Below are 16,115 nucleotides of genomic sequence, written 5' to 3' on the forward strand. Positions count from 1 at the left end.
GGCCGAAGGGCCTGTACTGTGCTGTACTTTTCTATGTTCTATACCCTCAACGGTATCTCTTGCATTTCCCACACTACTTCTCTCACGTCCCTTCCCCTCAACAAAAACAAAGACAGAATCCCACCTGTTCTCACATATCACCCAACTAACCTCCACATCCAACATATCATTTTCTGCCACTTCCACCACCTACAATCCGACCCCACAACCAAACATATATTTCCCTCCCCACCCCTATGTGCCTTCCATAGGAACTGCTCTCTCCGCAACTCCCTCGTCTGCTCCACACCTCCCCCCACCAACTCCACCACCCAGACACCTTACCCTGCAACCGCAAGAAATGCTACACCTGCCCCTACACCCCCTTCACCTCCATTCAAGGCACAAAACAAACCCTTCCTTATCAGACAGGGGTTCACCTGCACATCCTTCAACTTGTTCTACTATACCCGTTGCTCCTGATGCGGCCTCCTCCACATCGGTGATATCAAGCGTAGGCTTGGAGACTGTTTCGTAGACCATCTGTGCTCAATCCTCCCTCTCATCCCCAAACTCCTTGACCTAACACAACCTGTCCATCTTCTCTCCCACTTATCCGCACCTCCCACCTCACTGACCATTCCCCATCACTCCCTACCTGCACTCACTGATCACCATCCCACCTACCTCCCTCAGCCCCACCCCTCCTCTATTTCTGAGCTCCCCTCCCCCTCCCCATTTCTGAAGAAGGTTCCCGACCAGAAACGTCAGCTTTCCTGCTCCTCTGATGCTGCCTGGCTTGCTGTGTTCTTGCAGCTCCATACTGTGTTATCATCGTCCAAATCTTGTTGCATTCGATCATGGACTATTTCAAGGAGTCATAAATGGTGCTGCACATTGTGCAATCATCAGCGAACATTCCCACTTCTGACCTTATGATGGATTGAAGGTCGTTGGTGAAGCAGCTGAACATGTTTCAGGCCTAGAACACTATCCTGAAGAACTCCTGCAGAGATGTCTGGAGCTGAAATGTCTGACCTCCAAGAGCCGCTCTGATTTCTCTTGAGATGCTGCCAGTCGTCCTCGGCTGTTGCAACAATTTTTTTTGCTTCCGATTTATAGCATCCGCAGCTCTTTTGGTTTTTATTTGGGCTGTTCAGTACTCTCTAAGTTTCAATTAAACTCCCTTAATACCTCTAAATTCCATCGAGTATAGACCCAGAGTCCTTAAACGTTCCTCATATGTTAAGCCTTTCATTCCTGGGACCATTCTTGTGAACCTCTTCTGGATTGGTTTCAGGGCCAGTATATCTGTCCTGAGATATGGGTCTCAAACCTGCTCACAATACTCCAAATGCTGTCTGACTAGAGCTTTATAAAGCTTCATAAGTAAATCCCTGCTTTTATATTCCAGTCCTCTCAAACTAAATGCCAACGTTGTATTTGCCTTCCTAACCGACTCAACCTGCAAGTTTACCTATTTCTGGACTATGACTCCCAAGTCTCTTTGCACTCAGACTTCTGAATTTTCTCCCCATCTAGAAAATAGTCTATGCCTCTATTCTTCCCACCTAAGTGCATAACTCTCACTTTACCACATTGTATTCCATCTGCCACTTCTTTGCCCGCTCTCCACTCTTGTCTAAACCCTTCTGCACCCTTCCTGCCACCTCAGTACTACCTGTCCCTCCACCTACCACATGCAGTAAAATGCAGCCTTGATGTCAAAGGCAGGCACTTTCACCTCACCTCTGGAATTCAGCTATTTTGTCCGTGTTTGAACCAAAGCTTGTAATGAGGTCAGAAGCCAAGAGGCCCTGGTGGAACCCAAACTGGATGTTACTGAGCAGCTGCTGCTTGATAGCACTGTTGATGACACCTTCCAAGACTTTACTAATGATCGAGAGTGGACTGATAGGGCAATAACTGTCTGCTTTTTGTGTACAGGACATACCTGGACAAACTTCCACATCATCAGATAAATGCCCGTGTTGTAACTGCAGTGGAGCAGTTTGGCTAGGGATGCGACTAGTCCTGGAGAGCAAGTCTTTTAATATTCTAACAATTTAAGTTCATTCATGCTATAATTAAACACTATTTTAGAATAAAGGATTATTTTCGGTTTCTGTTTAATTCAGATTCCAGCTTTTTAAGTCATTTATGCATCCAATGTAGATTGGCAATTGATAGGTCACCATGAAGACACTAGAGCTGTGAGGAACAGTTCACAAAAGGAACATGTTATCTGGACAAAGAAAAAAAACTTAAGTGGATACTTAATTGATGATACTCCAAAGATTGAAAGAGTTGCGATGTCTTTAATGATAAGTACTTCCTCAGACATAGAAAAAATCTGCCAAGTTATTTAAGCATGGAATGCTTCACCACAGATCTGCTCAGGGACTAGCCACTGCATCGCAAGATAAATGAATAAACATTTGATACCGGTAACAGTACAATCTAGAAGAGCAGAAATTAATTTTACAGTGCTGTAAAGTTGATTCTCTCTGTGATGCAAACTCTTCTCATAACTGTCAGTTATAATTTTTAAGTGACTGGCAGATATAACATTAGAAGTAGGATTAGTGGGTCAATTGCCTCCAGGAGCCTGCTCCACTATTCAGTCAGATTATAGCTGATCTACTGAGCCTACAACTCCAATTTCCTGCAGGTCCCAGTAACACTAAACTACCATGTCCATTAAAAATTTGCCTATCTCAAGCTCAAAATGTCCAAGTCAGAAAGCGATGTAGTTATACAGCACGGAAACAGACCTTTTTATCTATTTCACGAGTCCCATTTGTTTGCATTTGGCCCATATCCCTCTAAACCCTTCTTATTCATGTACCATCCAGATAGCTTTTACCTGTCTGCACCACTTCCCCGGCAGCTCGTTCCAGACATGCATCACCCCCTGAATGAAAATGTTGTCCCCTCAGCTCCCTTTTAAATCTTTTCCCTTGTATCTTAAACCTATGCCCTTGAGTTTTGGATTCCCTTACTCTTGGGGAAACAAAAACCTTGACTATTCACCTGATCCATGCCCTTCATAATTTTATAAACCTCTACGTGGTCAGCCCTCAGCGCCCAATGTTCCACGGAAAAAAGCCAGAGCATATTCAGCTTCTCTCTATAGTTCAAACCCTAGAATCCCAGCAACATCCTTGTACATCTTTTCTGAACTTTCAAGTTTCAGAACATCTTTCCTATAGCAGGAAGACAGAACTGAATACAATGTTCCAGAAGTGGCCGAACCAAATGTCCTCTGCAGTCACAGCAATAATGTCCCAACTCCTATACTCAACGCACAAGCATGCCAAACAGCCTTCACCACCCTGTGTACCTGCGACTGCACTTTCAAGGAACTATGAACCTGTTTGGCAACATTGCCCAGGACTTTATTATTTATTCAAAGATCTAGCTGGTTTGCTGGGGTCAGAATTCTAAAGACTAAGGCCTGTCGAAAGAAGAAATTTCTCATTTCCATCTTATCTGTGAGACCAATTATTCTGAAACTGTGCCCCCTAGTACAAGATTTCCCCACAGAAAGAAGCACCATTGCAGAATCTACTGAGATAAACCTCCTCAGAATATCCCATGTTTCAATAAGTTCACTACTCGTTCTTTGAGCTTCAATGAATATGACCTGATAAACCTTTCCTCATAAGACTACTCCTTCATCTCAGAAATCACCCATATGAATCTTCTTTGAACTACTTCCAATGTAAGTATGCCCCTCCTTTAATAAGTGAGCAAAAATGTGTTGTGGTGTCATCAATATCCTCCACATTTGAAGCGAGACTTCAACCTTCCGCACTACAGGGTAACATTCCTTTTGCCTTCTGAATGACTTCCTTTACCTGTACTACTGACATCTTGTGATTCATGCGCAAGGAACTCAGGTTCCTTTGTATGGCAGGATTCTGGCATTTTCCCCCATCTAAGCAATGTTTTGCCATCCCATTCTACTCATAATTCTCTACATTGTATTTGGTCTGCCAAATTTATGCCACTTACTTAACCTCCCTAGATTGCACTGTAGACTCTTTTCTGACTTATCTTGATACAGTCAGCAAATCTAGCTATATTTAGTCACAGTCACATACAGACACTGCTTGTTGATTCACAAACTGTTTGGACATAGATATGTATTGATGCTTAATTTTTATCACCATGAAACCAAGTTTTGCTCTATTGTTAATACAAAGAAGCATTTGAATACAAGTTAAAGATTAATCACACAGATCATTAGAAAGCCCTTCAGAACAGCAGAACTACTTTTCAACTAACTGAAACACTGCGCAATCTTAGAAGAAAAAAATGGACAAAAGATATTAATGCAATGGCAGCGGATTGCTTATGGCAAAAGAGGAATGTTCATGGATGATCATCTAATTGAAACATTTATCAGTGAAACCAATTAAAAACTAATAGTCTGCTACGTGGCAGTAGATATTTCTCATTTTAAATTACTTCTATTTTTTTTTCCCTGTGGAGATTCACTGAAATTTGCTCTTCTATTAAATCTCCTGTGTCTGCAGAGAATGGTCCACTGATGATGAAAACAAACTGTTCACTTTGTTGCTAAACGTAATGATCAAAATTTAGATGATGTGCATTAATTAAACCAGATATTCACCAATATTAAATCTTTTTGAAGGATAGGACAAACATATTTCCTTCCAAGTGTTGCTCCTGTAAATGTTAAGTAGTTTGCTCAAGCACAAAGCATTTTTATTGAAGTGAAAGTATCATGCAAGCTAATCTGTTTAAAAATGTTCCAGTAGGAAATGGGTGGAATCAAATTCCAATAGAATATGCTAAAGACCGTTTGCAGGCTTTTGAGTATAAGCTTCATTTATGTAGAAGCTGAAGCTAACATTTCCTAAATTAAAGAATGAATTACAGTCCCATTATCAAGGTTGATTATGTTTGAATATGCAGCTGCAATTAAGAGCACTCTTGCCCTGCCTTGTGAGAACACAGGAGGGTCCGTGTTTGGCTCCTGACCCATGTTGTTAGCTGATCACAGCCAGAGCAGGGCTGAGGGGGCCACAATTGACTGTGTTCTCACTGATATCCAGGCTTTGCCTGTGATATGTTTTTAGGGATTTCTACAACAAAATCTGGCTGAGAACAGAGCCAGGATCAGATGTATGACCCCAAACAAGAAAAAAACTCTTGCGGAGGTTCAAACAGTGAAATACCTGAGGCTGAAAGGCGATTGTCGATCAAAAAAAATACAAAAGAAAATGATAAAGCTGGTGGCTCACCAACCTTGTCAAGATGCCGTTTGCTGTTCTGAGAGGCTGCTACAAAGTTCATATCATTTGTACCGTGTTGCTTTTTTACTATTTTACATTTTAACTGTGGCAGTTCCACAAAACAAACAAATCATGATTTTCTGAAAGATGGTACAGACAGTTCTTTCTCACTTATTTAAAATAACAAAAATAGAGAAGGTACAGATGCTTTAATTTGTACTTTCATAACCACAGTGAAAAAGCATTAGCAATGGCCCAAATAAAACATGAAGAAAAGGGACAAAAACAAAGTTGCTGGAAGTGTTCAGCAGGTCTGACAGCATCTGTGAAGAAAAATCAAAGTTAACGTATCAGGTCTAGTGACCCTTCTTCAGAACCCTCAAGTTCTGAGGAAAGATCACGGGACCCGAACGTTAACTCTGTTACCTCCTTCACAGATGCTGTCAGACTTGGTTCTTGTTCCTGATTTTCAGTATCTGCAGTTCTTTTGGTCTTTAATCAATTACTTGTTGCTTTGTATGCTGGACTTCGGCATTTTTTAAACAACAGTTATTTGCTTTTATAAATGATGTCCGAGTACCTTGGGCTCAGTTCGTTAATGTAGAACACTTCAGTCCCCAATTTAATTGGTTGATTTCAGCCATGTCAAATATATGAAGCTACAACTGACTTCAACACTACTCAAGTGCTTACGGCACTGTTTTACTCTGAAGCAGGAGATCTGGGTTCAAGTCCCACCTGCTCCAGAGTTTTGTAATAACATCTCTGGGCAGTTTGAATAGTGAAGATCTCAATTTCAGTATCTCAACTTCGGTGCCCTTTTTTTTGAGAGGTGGCATGGGTAGAAATTAGCAATGTTAAAAGAAAAATGGAACAGATTTGAAACTGAAGTGTAAAGTGTACACTGGTAACTACATTTCAAATGTTACATTTCTCAATCTATTTACTTCATTGGCTGTCAGGTATTTTACACCATTCCAAAGTCATAATCATGCGGCATAAATGCAAATTTAAAAAAAATACAGAATGTGATTTTATCCTACAAATAAACTGCATCAAATCTGGATACCATGCATGGTGTCAATCTCAGGCTTAAATGCATTTAACTAGATAATGAAGAAACAGAAATGGTCTTTCATGGTGAACCCTCTTTTCATGTAGTGTGTTCAGGTCTAGACCTACTCAAGCACTCTCCTCACCTATTCTACCTCCCTCAGTACTGATAACTGTATTCTCAGTGTTATTTTCTGATTTTGTCTAGACTTAAACAGGTCATCAGATTTGTTCAAATTTCCATAATTTCTTCTCCTAACTGATCTCACATTATTCAGTTCTGCAACATTCCAGGCTCCTGTCCTGAGTACAAGCCCATCAACTCCACAACTACACTCTCAGTCATGGTTCCATATCATTCTTATTTCCCTGCTGCAAAGCAGCTTGTTTTTCCATTCTAGCTTTCCTGACATCTTTTCCTTTGTGTTCAACTGAGGATTCTCCCTTCCTCTTGACAGGGAGGAACCTCAAGTGTACTCTTTCCATTACTTGCTGTTCTGTTTTCACTCTCGGTCAGAATCATGATTGGGTTTCCTCACCTTCCATTGTACTGGAAGTCTCTGGAGTTCATTTTAATTTAATCTAACTTTAACCTAAGTCCATTGCAATGAAAGACTAAGTTTGAGAAATCAATATGAAAGCTTACTGCTCCTGATTTGTTACAAGACTCATTCCAGTGCATGTTCATTTTCACAAGTTCCTCAAAATTTGTTAAGTTTATCAAAATAAAACACAAAAGAAATAATGTTCATCAAAAGCAATGGTTTTGAGTCAATCCACTTCAGGACACCAACACATGGGGTCAATGTACACATGCCCTTTGTTCTATTCTGTTGACTAAAGTTATTCTTTTATCTTATTTGTGTGCATGGTCACCATGAATTTTGGCTTATTAATTCTTTGTAGCCACAACTCTGACTGGCTTGCCAATGCGTAGACAGCAGATTCACTTAACTAGGTGTGCGCAATTCCTAATTGGTTTCTTTACATGCAATGATAAGCTTTGTGACAACACTCCCAGCTGCATCCAGATTCATCCTTTGACATGTGAATAACTTAACATAAGAACATTAGAAACAGGAGCTGTAGGAAGCCATCTGGCCCAGCGAGCCTGCTCTGCTATTCAATAAGCATGGCTGACCTCTTTGTGGACTCAGCTCCAGCTACGCACCTGCTCAACATAACCCTTAATTCCTTTAATGCTCAAAATTCATATTTGCCTAAAAAACAAAGAGGTAGTCTCTACTGCTTCACTGGGCAGGGAATCCCACAGACTCACAACATCTTGAGTGAAGAAGTTCCTCCTCACCTCAATTGTAAGACTTTTTAAGATCATTCCTTTTATTATAGCTTGTCTGTACCAATTTGCCAGGTTATGTCTTTATTGAAACTGTAACGCTAATGAAGCCATTTGTGTGACTGCTTACAGTTAATCACTAAGGGATGCCACTATCATTCCAACATCCCAACTGACAAAACCAAGTATTCTCCGAAGTCTGTTAGTATCCTTTAGCTTAATATAAACATACACTACTCCACAATAACTGTTGTTGCCTAAACAAAAGAAGCTCAATACTGATAAAAGTAAATCAATTATTTTAAAATATAGTTGTGCCCTTGAGTAAAATAATTTTTACATTTGTTTGCCAAAGTTGGTATTAGCTTGGACCACAGAATATTATATGCCATAAACCCATCTTACTTTAGACTTGGGCCATGTGTATTCTTCCTAACGGAAAACATTTTTTGACTAACCACAAATGGGAAATGATGACATTTCTCATTTGCTTAATCAAGTCAAAATTATTGAAAAAAAAACTCAATCCTACACAATCATATTCTAACTTAATTGGTATCCAGTGTCGTGCAACTAAACATACCTTGCCCTTCCCTCTCTTTTCAGCATTCTGAGGAAAGACTGTCTCTTGTTAAAGAGATGCATCATGTGATAAGCTAAGGAAAATTCATCCTGGCATTGTCTGAAGGTGGCAGAATTGTTGGAATTGGCCTTACTGCTTTTCCTTGTTTTGGGACCTCGCCATCCCGAGAGGTACATTTCAATGTTACAGCTTGGCAAAACAGAAAAGCTGGAAGTGATCTTTATCGACTCCCAGTCTTCTCCAAGGACATTGATCTGACAAGTCCAGTCTGATTTTCTCTCACGCATATTGCTTAATCTGCTGAAAACTTCCAGTGTTGTCTTTTTTCATTGTAGATTTCCACCATTTTGATTTTGTTACTGCCGTTCTCTGTGGAACAATTTGCAAAGGAAAACACCTTTGACTACAAGTCCTTCAGAAAGTGGTCAGCATGTAGCATCCTTGAAAGCCTCCAGGAAAAGGACAGGGTTGATCCTGTTAGGTGGTTCCCTGAGCGGCCTGTCAAAGTCATTTGGCAGAATGCCTCATTACCCAAGCTTTCCAACAATCACCAAGATGTACCTTGACTGGTGGTGATAAGGGCACCCCCATTAGGTCCTCATGCACGCCCAGTCTCTAGTGCAACTGCACACTGCCCTTGAAATGGCAGCACTAGTGAAGACAGTGTCACACACCTCCTGCTGGAACATGCCTTTACAAAGAAGGCCTGGAGAGAGATGCAGTAGTTTTTGCTGATGATCATCCCAAGCAGTTTAGTGACATAGGACTCTGTGCTATATGCTATATTCTGTTTTTTAGGGTGCATACTGAGGTGAACATTGACTGCACTTGGAAGATAATAAATTCGGTAAAAGATGCTCTTTCGTCTGCCAGAGACTTGTTGGTCTTTCAGTTAAAGAGTTGACCTCAACCAAGCATTGTAGACTGGAACCTTACAAGGTCCAGGACTACATGCTGAGGAACATGCTAAAGCTTCGGGCAGCTACTGCCAAGGCACAGTGGGGAAAAGACCACCATCTAAAGTCTTTCTGCCAAAACATAACGAGGGTCTGTTCAGTTGTTGGACCCTCTCATTGCCTAAAAATGAATATAAATAGTTTCCTGCCTGACCACAAAGTGCCTTTCCTTTGCAACTGCAGGGAAGCTCTGTGGAATGTCAAATTCCAAGGTCTTGTTTGTTCTTTTTCCCCTCTGTGAAGACTGTACAGAGTTTATTCAGGGCCTTTTGTTTGGACATATAGAAAATTACAAATTAAAGTATACTTTGAACTTAAAAGATAAGTCGGCTTATTATGAATTAACTACCTCTTTCCACCGATCAAGTTTGTTTCTTAGGCAAAGACATGAATATTCCTGATCTGCAACTGTTTTAGCTTCACCTTTTTTTAAGGCAGTTTACAAAGTGTCAAGACTTACTCAGGAGAAAACGAAACTGCAAAGGCTGACACAAGGCAGTTTCACAGTAGTCCAATCAATCCTGCAAACTTTACAAACACAAACACATGATAAATGTTTTGTTCATCAACATTATTTCATTCCTTGGCTTCACAACTTCAGCATTTGTTTTACTCACCTTCATTTTTGGGAACTTGACCATTCTGTTTTCCTCTGTTCAATAAGAGAGCCACTGAAGTCAGTATGAAACTTAAGTCACGGCAACACTGAATCATTCTCTCCGAATTTCAATTATGACATGTCTGAACTTGGTTTGAAAATGGAGTGCTGGCTCAGTAGTATGATGCTGTCAAATATCTCTTCCCAAGTAAGCTCAACGCCGCAGTTTTAAAGAATGTGGTTTAAAAAGAGTCCGACATACTTCATAAGCTTGTTTTGCTTTGTACTGTTTATGATTACTTGTTATTTCCCTTTCAGTTCGTCACAAACATGGATTGCTCAATCATATGACCAATATCACACACAGTCAGTACATAACACATTCCTCACTGCACATCCGCCTTCAATGTACAAAACCAAACCTTCTTCAATTTTCGTGAGGGATAATTGTTGTTTCCAAATAATGAATTTGAATTAGCATTATTATCACATGTTCTCAAATGAGCACAGTGAAAAAGAGCAAAAAAGAGCAAGAAATGGGTGGAGCAGATGAGCTTCAGATGAAGCCTCCTATTCCACCGCCATCTTGGATGAAATAGAAACCTGGCAAGAAATCAGTCACCCAACATCACACTTTAGTCGCTGATTCTAATCAAGTGTCTTAGGGAACGAAGTATACTTTTTTTAAAAACAAAGCCAAAATCATTTCGTTGGGGAGCAACTTGCAGCAATGGGCAATCTCACAACTTTAAAAAATGGCTAAATTCCTCTTACAGCCTTCTGCTCAAGCACCTTTAGGCCAGAACTTGCAGAAAATTAAATCAGATAACAGCAGAGAAGGGCAACTAACATCTTAGCATAAAGAAAAAAAAAAATCAAGGTTTAACATCAAGGGAAGAAATTTTGAAAAAAATGTTAACAATGATGCATTCAAAATCTCCTGACCTCTGGTCAAAATCTTCTGACTGAGACAAGAAGAAGTCTCCTTATCCAGAGAGTGGCGAATCTGTAGAATTCTCTGTCACAGAAAAGCTTTTAAGACCAAGATATCGAATGTTTTCATGAAGAAGGTAGATGTAGGCCTTAGTGCCAAAGGGATCAAACCAAAGTGGTGTGGGGGGGGGGGGGGGGGAGAGAGAGAGAGAGAGAGAGAGAGAGAGAGAGAGAGAGAGGAGGAGAGCAGTTGAATGATCAGCCATGCTCATACTGAATAGCAGAACAAGGTCAAAGGACTGAAAAGTCCTTCTCCCGTTCCTATTTTCTACGCTCTGGCAATATCAAAGCATGAGTTGCTTGGTTTTTCAGCAGCTGCTGTTAGGGACTGTGCTTTAATTCCAGTGATTTCATACATTTACTATGCATTTCTAAAAATACCACACACAATAAAAAATGTATAGGCTCAGGAGTGGGAGCTGAATGGAGAGTAAGGCCATAGAGATTCTGCTCTCTACGAATGTCAAGTTTTTAGTTAGTACAAAAGTAAGGTTAAACTCAGTTAAAGTGACAGTATTAAAGCAACTTAAAATGCATGGCAGCCCAGATCAATTAAGTGGATTTTCAACCCAAGGGTATGTGGGGATTCATGGACACTTCTCATGACATACAAGGGTCCATGAGCAGGAAGTATCACCATCCAGGCAAGGTTTAGCTGTGTGTCAGAGCTTAAGAAATGGCTAGAGAACGAAAACTCCATGGAAAGCACATTCAGAAAAATGGTTACACTGAAAAAGAAAGGAAATAGATGACCACCAGGCAATCCAAGAGAAATGATCAAATAATCCAGGGCTGTCCAGAGGTTCAGCTCACAAATTGGTTTCCCATTTTAGATATCAGAGAGGCCAATGGATCCTCAAAGGACTGCAGCAAGAGCCAAGCCCACGGCACCATGTGTGAACCAGCTGTATGAAAATAAGGAAATGCAACGGGTAAGAGTCGGAGATATTCCAGAACAGTTGCAGCAATCAGTTCTAAGGGAAGGTTAAAAGCTCGAGATTGTCTTCCACATTAGGAACATAGGAACAGAAACCAACCATTCAGCCCCTCAAGTCTGTTCCATCACTTAATGGTCTATTGCCTAACTCCATATACCTGTCTTTGGCCTAAATACCTTAATGCCGTTGCTTAATAAAAATTTATCTCAGATTTTACAAAATGACAACTGATCCAGCATCAACAGCTGTTTGCAGAAGAGAGCTCCAAACTCCATCCACCACAGTTCTGCTGATTCATTTACCCTAAAATGACAAAGAGAAATTGATGGGCTATCGTCTACACTCTGTACAATGCTGCCTAATTTTGTGTCACCAGCAAATTTGGATATATGGTTTTCAATGCAAATTATTGAGACCTAACAGATTTGTGTGGGACACCACTGTTCACAGCCTGCCAATTTGAGTACCTGCCAATTACCTCTAATTTCTGTCACCTGCTATTCAACCATGTCAGAAATGTGTCTTTAATTCCATGGACTTCCACCAGAGTTAACAGCCACTAATGGGGGACTGTATTAAATGCCTTCTGGAAGTCCATCTAAACATCATTAGCAGACATTGTCAATTGGCGTGAGGCTGGAAAAGGATAGCAGGTCAGACAGCAGACGAGCAGCAAAGTCAACATTTCTGGCCAAAACCCTTCGTCAGTAGACAGTCCCCCCTTCACTACCTTAGTCACCTCTTCACAAAACTCAATGAGGTTTGTCAGTCATGACCTTCCTGTCACGAATCCATACTGAAATTTCTCAGACGAACTTAAAAATTTCAAGAGATAACAAGGCATAGAGCTGGATGAACACAACAAGCCTAGTAGCATCAGAGCAGCAGGAAAGCTCACGTTTCAAGTCTGGACAGTTATCTTCTATTATGGACTCAAACAATCTTGCACATGCAAAGAAGATAAAAACAGGTAAACATATGACTGGAAAGATGGTGCATAAGGGAGGGCTTTAGATTCCTGGGACATTGAGGCTGGCTCTGGAGAAGATGACACCTGCACATTCCAGATCGGATTCGTTTGAACAGAGCTGGGGCTAAAGTCCTTTACGGGGTATTTTGCAACCGCTTCACGAGTTTCAAAACTAATTCAGCAAGGGTATGGAAACCAGAAGAAAACATTAGAAACTAATACCATGGTGCATGAAATGCTTGGAGAGCCAGACAACACTAAAACAGAAGAAGTAGTAAGTTAACAGGTGAAGTCAGAGGAAGGGAGAAAGTAATTAAGTCTAAATCAGAGTTACTGAGAATTTATGGAATACATTCCATAAGATTGGGGAGTTAAAGAAGACATGGCTTAAGGAAGGGTAGGTCTGGGTATTAAACACTGCTGGCTACAAAGTGATCGGAAGAGACAGGAAAGGGGAATAAGGGGAGAAGCAGTGACTTGTTCAAGGGTTAGGTTTCAAGGACAGAATCAATTTGGATAGAGCTTAGGAATAAGAAGGGTAGAATTACATTGTCCACTACTATGCATTGACGACCAGCTCGGGGAAGGATATTGAGGTCAAATCTGCCAGAGGGGTGTAAACATCATTGAGTAGTTACAATGAAGATCTTTGATTACCTGTACATTGACTAGGATAGTGATATTGCAAATGCAATGAGGGACAAGCATTTCTAGAGTGTCTTCTGGGGAACTTCTTTACAGTAGTTTGCATCCAATCCAACAAGAAAGGAAGCACGACTAGATCTGGTTTTTGGGAATGAAGTGGGCCAAGGAGATCAAGTGACAGTGGGGAACATTTAGGTGTCAGTGACCATTATATCCTAAGGTTTGGAATAACAGTAATGGTAGATTAAAAGTAAAGGTTGGCAGTAAAAATAGTAATTGAACAATGGGCTACCTTCAAAGTGTTGGTTTTGGCACAGTAATGTGTATTCCCTCAAAAAGGAAAAGGTCCAGAGCTCCCTGTACGACAACCTGGATAGACATTAATTTGAAACAGGACAACATAAGCTTATGACAGGTGTCAGATCGTAAATACAGTTGAGAACTCAAAAAGAATACAGAACTTCAAGGAGAGGTGATAAAGCAAATATAAGCAGCAGCGACGGATTATCAAAATAGACTGGCAGCTAACATAAAAGGTTATCCTAAAGTCTTCTATAAATATATCAATAGTAAAAGGATGATGAAAGATGGAGTATAGTTGATTAGGGGCTAAAAACTGATTTACACTTAAGACAAGAGTCATGGTTGAGGTGCTAAATCAATGTTTTACATCTGTCTTTACTTTCAGGGCAGACACTGCCCAGGCCACGGTGACAGATGTGGAAATACAGTCACTAAAAAGGTTTAACATTGCTAAGGAAGAATTTTTGGATAAGCTGACAGGACTCAAATTTGACAAGACATTGCTCGGAGATGAGAAGCATCAAGCATGTTGAAGGAACAGAAAGTGGAAATTGCAGAGGTACTGGCTATAATCTTCCTATCTGTCTGGATTGGGAGGTGATGCCAGGGGACTGGAGGAATGCAAACAGTACACCCGTGTTCAAATAAATGGGCTGTGAAGACCAAGATAGCAATTACAGATCGTTCAGTTTAACTGCGGGGAAATATTTAGAAACATAGAAGATAGCAGTAGAAGGAGGTCATTCTGCTCTTTGAGCCTGCTTCACTATTCATCATGATCATGGCTAATCATCCAACTCAACCAACTCCTGCTTTCTCCCCATAACCTCTGATCCTATTCACCAAGTGCTTTATCTAGCCACCTCTTGAACACATTCAATGTTTTGGCATCACTACTTCCTGTGGGAATGAATTCCACAGGCTCACCACTCTTTGGGTGAAGAAATGCCTCCTCATCTCCGTCCTAAATGGTCTATCCTGAATTCTTAGACTGTGACCCCTGGTTTTGGACACAGCCACCATTGGGAATATTACGCTGCGTCTACCCTGTCTAGTCCTGTTAGAATTTTATAAGTGTCCACGAGGTCACCCTTGATTCATCTGAAATCTAGAAGAAAAAATCCCAATCTCTGCTCAAACATGAGTTTAACCATTCCCAGAATCAGTCTATAATTATTCTGGATAGAATTAATGGTGCTGTGGAAAATATAGAGCGATAATGAAATGTCAGAATAGATGTTCAGGAAAATTGTCTCTCACTAACTTGGAGTCTTTCGATGAGGGGAAGACCATTGATATGGTGTTTTTGGACTTCCACAAAGTATTTGATACTGTACCACACAACAGACAGTTAGGGAAGCGATTTTTTTAAAAAAGGGACAGAAGTGACACGGATTCAAAATTGACAGAGGGATAAGGAAACGGAGAATAATGGCGCACGGCTTTCCCCCGCCCCCAGACTGGAAGATGATATGTACAGAAGCTTCCCAGGTGTCAGTATTGGGACGCTTGCTTTTCCTGGTATTTGTTAATAATCTAGATCTTACATAGCACATAGTATAATTTCAAAGTTTGTAGACAATGCAAAACTTGAATCATAAACTATAAGGAGAACATGCAAAATTTCACAAGGATTACAAGCACATTGTCAGAATGGGCAGACAGGTGGCAGATGAATTTCAATGCTGAGTAATGTGCACTTTGGTACAAAGAACATGGAGAAACAGTGCAAAATAAAGCATGCTATTCTAAAAAGGGGTGAAGAAGTTAAGAGGCTCGAGTCTGTATGTGCACAAGTCATTAAAGGTGGCAGGATAGGTTGAGATAGCTGGTAACACAGCATTCAGTATTCTAGGGCTCATAAATAGCAGCATGTAATGTATGAGCAGGGAGGTTATGCTGAACCTATACAACACGCTGGTTAGGCCTCAGCTGGACTACTGTGTATAGTTCTGGGTGCCACAATAAAAGCAGGATGTAAATGCACTGGGGCAAGTGTAAAATAAATTTACAAGAATGGCTCAGGGATAAGACACTTCTTTGGTGAAGGATGTTTGGAGTTGTTTTCATTTGAGGAGAAGAGGTGGTTTGTTAGAAATTTTCAAAATCATGAGGGGTCTGGACAGAATCAACAGGGAAAAAGCATTCCCACTGAAATGTATCGGGAGTCAGGAGGCACAGTTTTTAAAAAGTGATTTGCAGAAGATGTAAAGCGAAGAAAAAGCAAGTAGTTAGGTACAAATGCATCACCTGGAGGTGTGTTGGAGACAGGTTCAATTGCAGCATTCAAGAGAGCATCAGATGGCTATTTAAATAGAAGTACAGTGTAGGATGATATGGAGTGATAGCAGCAGGTTGGCACTGTTAAAATACTCAAAGCCAGTGAAGGCATAAAAGGCCAAATGACCACCTCCTACATGGTGTCCAATCTGTGGGAAACGTAGTCAAAAAACATCTTAACTTTATAAACCTCATAACAGCAACTTCAATTACTGTTCTAACCTAATCTCAGTAATTCTATCCTCTTAATAGATCT

General features: G+C 40.6%; 1 protein-coding gene across 11 annotated transcripts in view; it reads right to left on the reverse strand.

Moving 5' to 3' along the window:
- The window catches only part of nedd4l (NEDD4 like E3 ubiquitin protein ligase), a 418,475-nt gene that overhangs the window by 152,137 nt on the left and 250,223 nt on the right, over positions 1 to 16,115 (reverse strand). Inside the window, exon 2 of one of the 11 annotated variants that reach the window (XM_059649495.1) lies at positions 13,569 to 13,645. The exons of 9 other annotated variants lie outside the window; for them this stretch is intronic. Coding sequence is in view for 1 of the 2 variants with exons in the window: in XM_059649489.1 (XP_059505472.1) it covers positions 9,750 to 9,773 (24 nt within the window). In the remaining variant the exon portion in view is untranslated. Of the gene's footprint in view, positions 1 to 9,749; positions 10,180 to 13,568; positions 13,646 to 16,115 lie in introns of those variants that run through there. One more of the 11 variants, XM_059649489.1, reaches the window with a different exon arrangement.

Source organism: Stegostoma tigrinum, chromosome 1 (genome assembly GCF_030684315.1).
Source record: "Stegostoma tigrinum isolate sSteTig4 chromosome 1, sSteTig4.hap1, whole genome shotgun sequence".
NCBI lineage: Eukaryota > Metazoa > Chordata > Chondrichthyes > Orectolobiformes > Stegostomatidae > Stegostoma > Stegostoma tigrinum.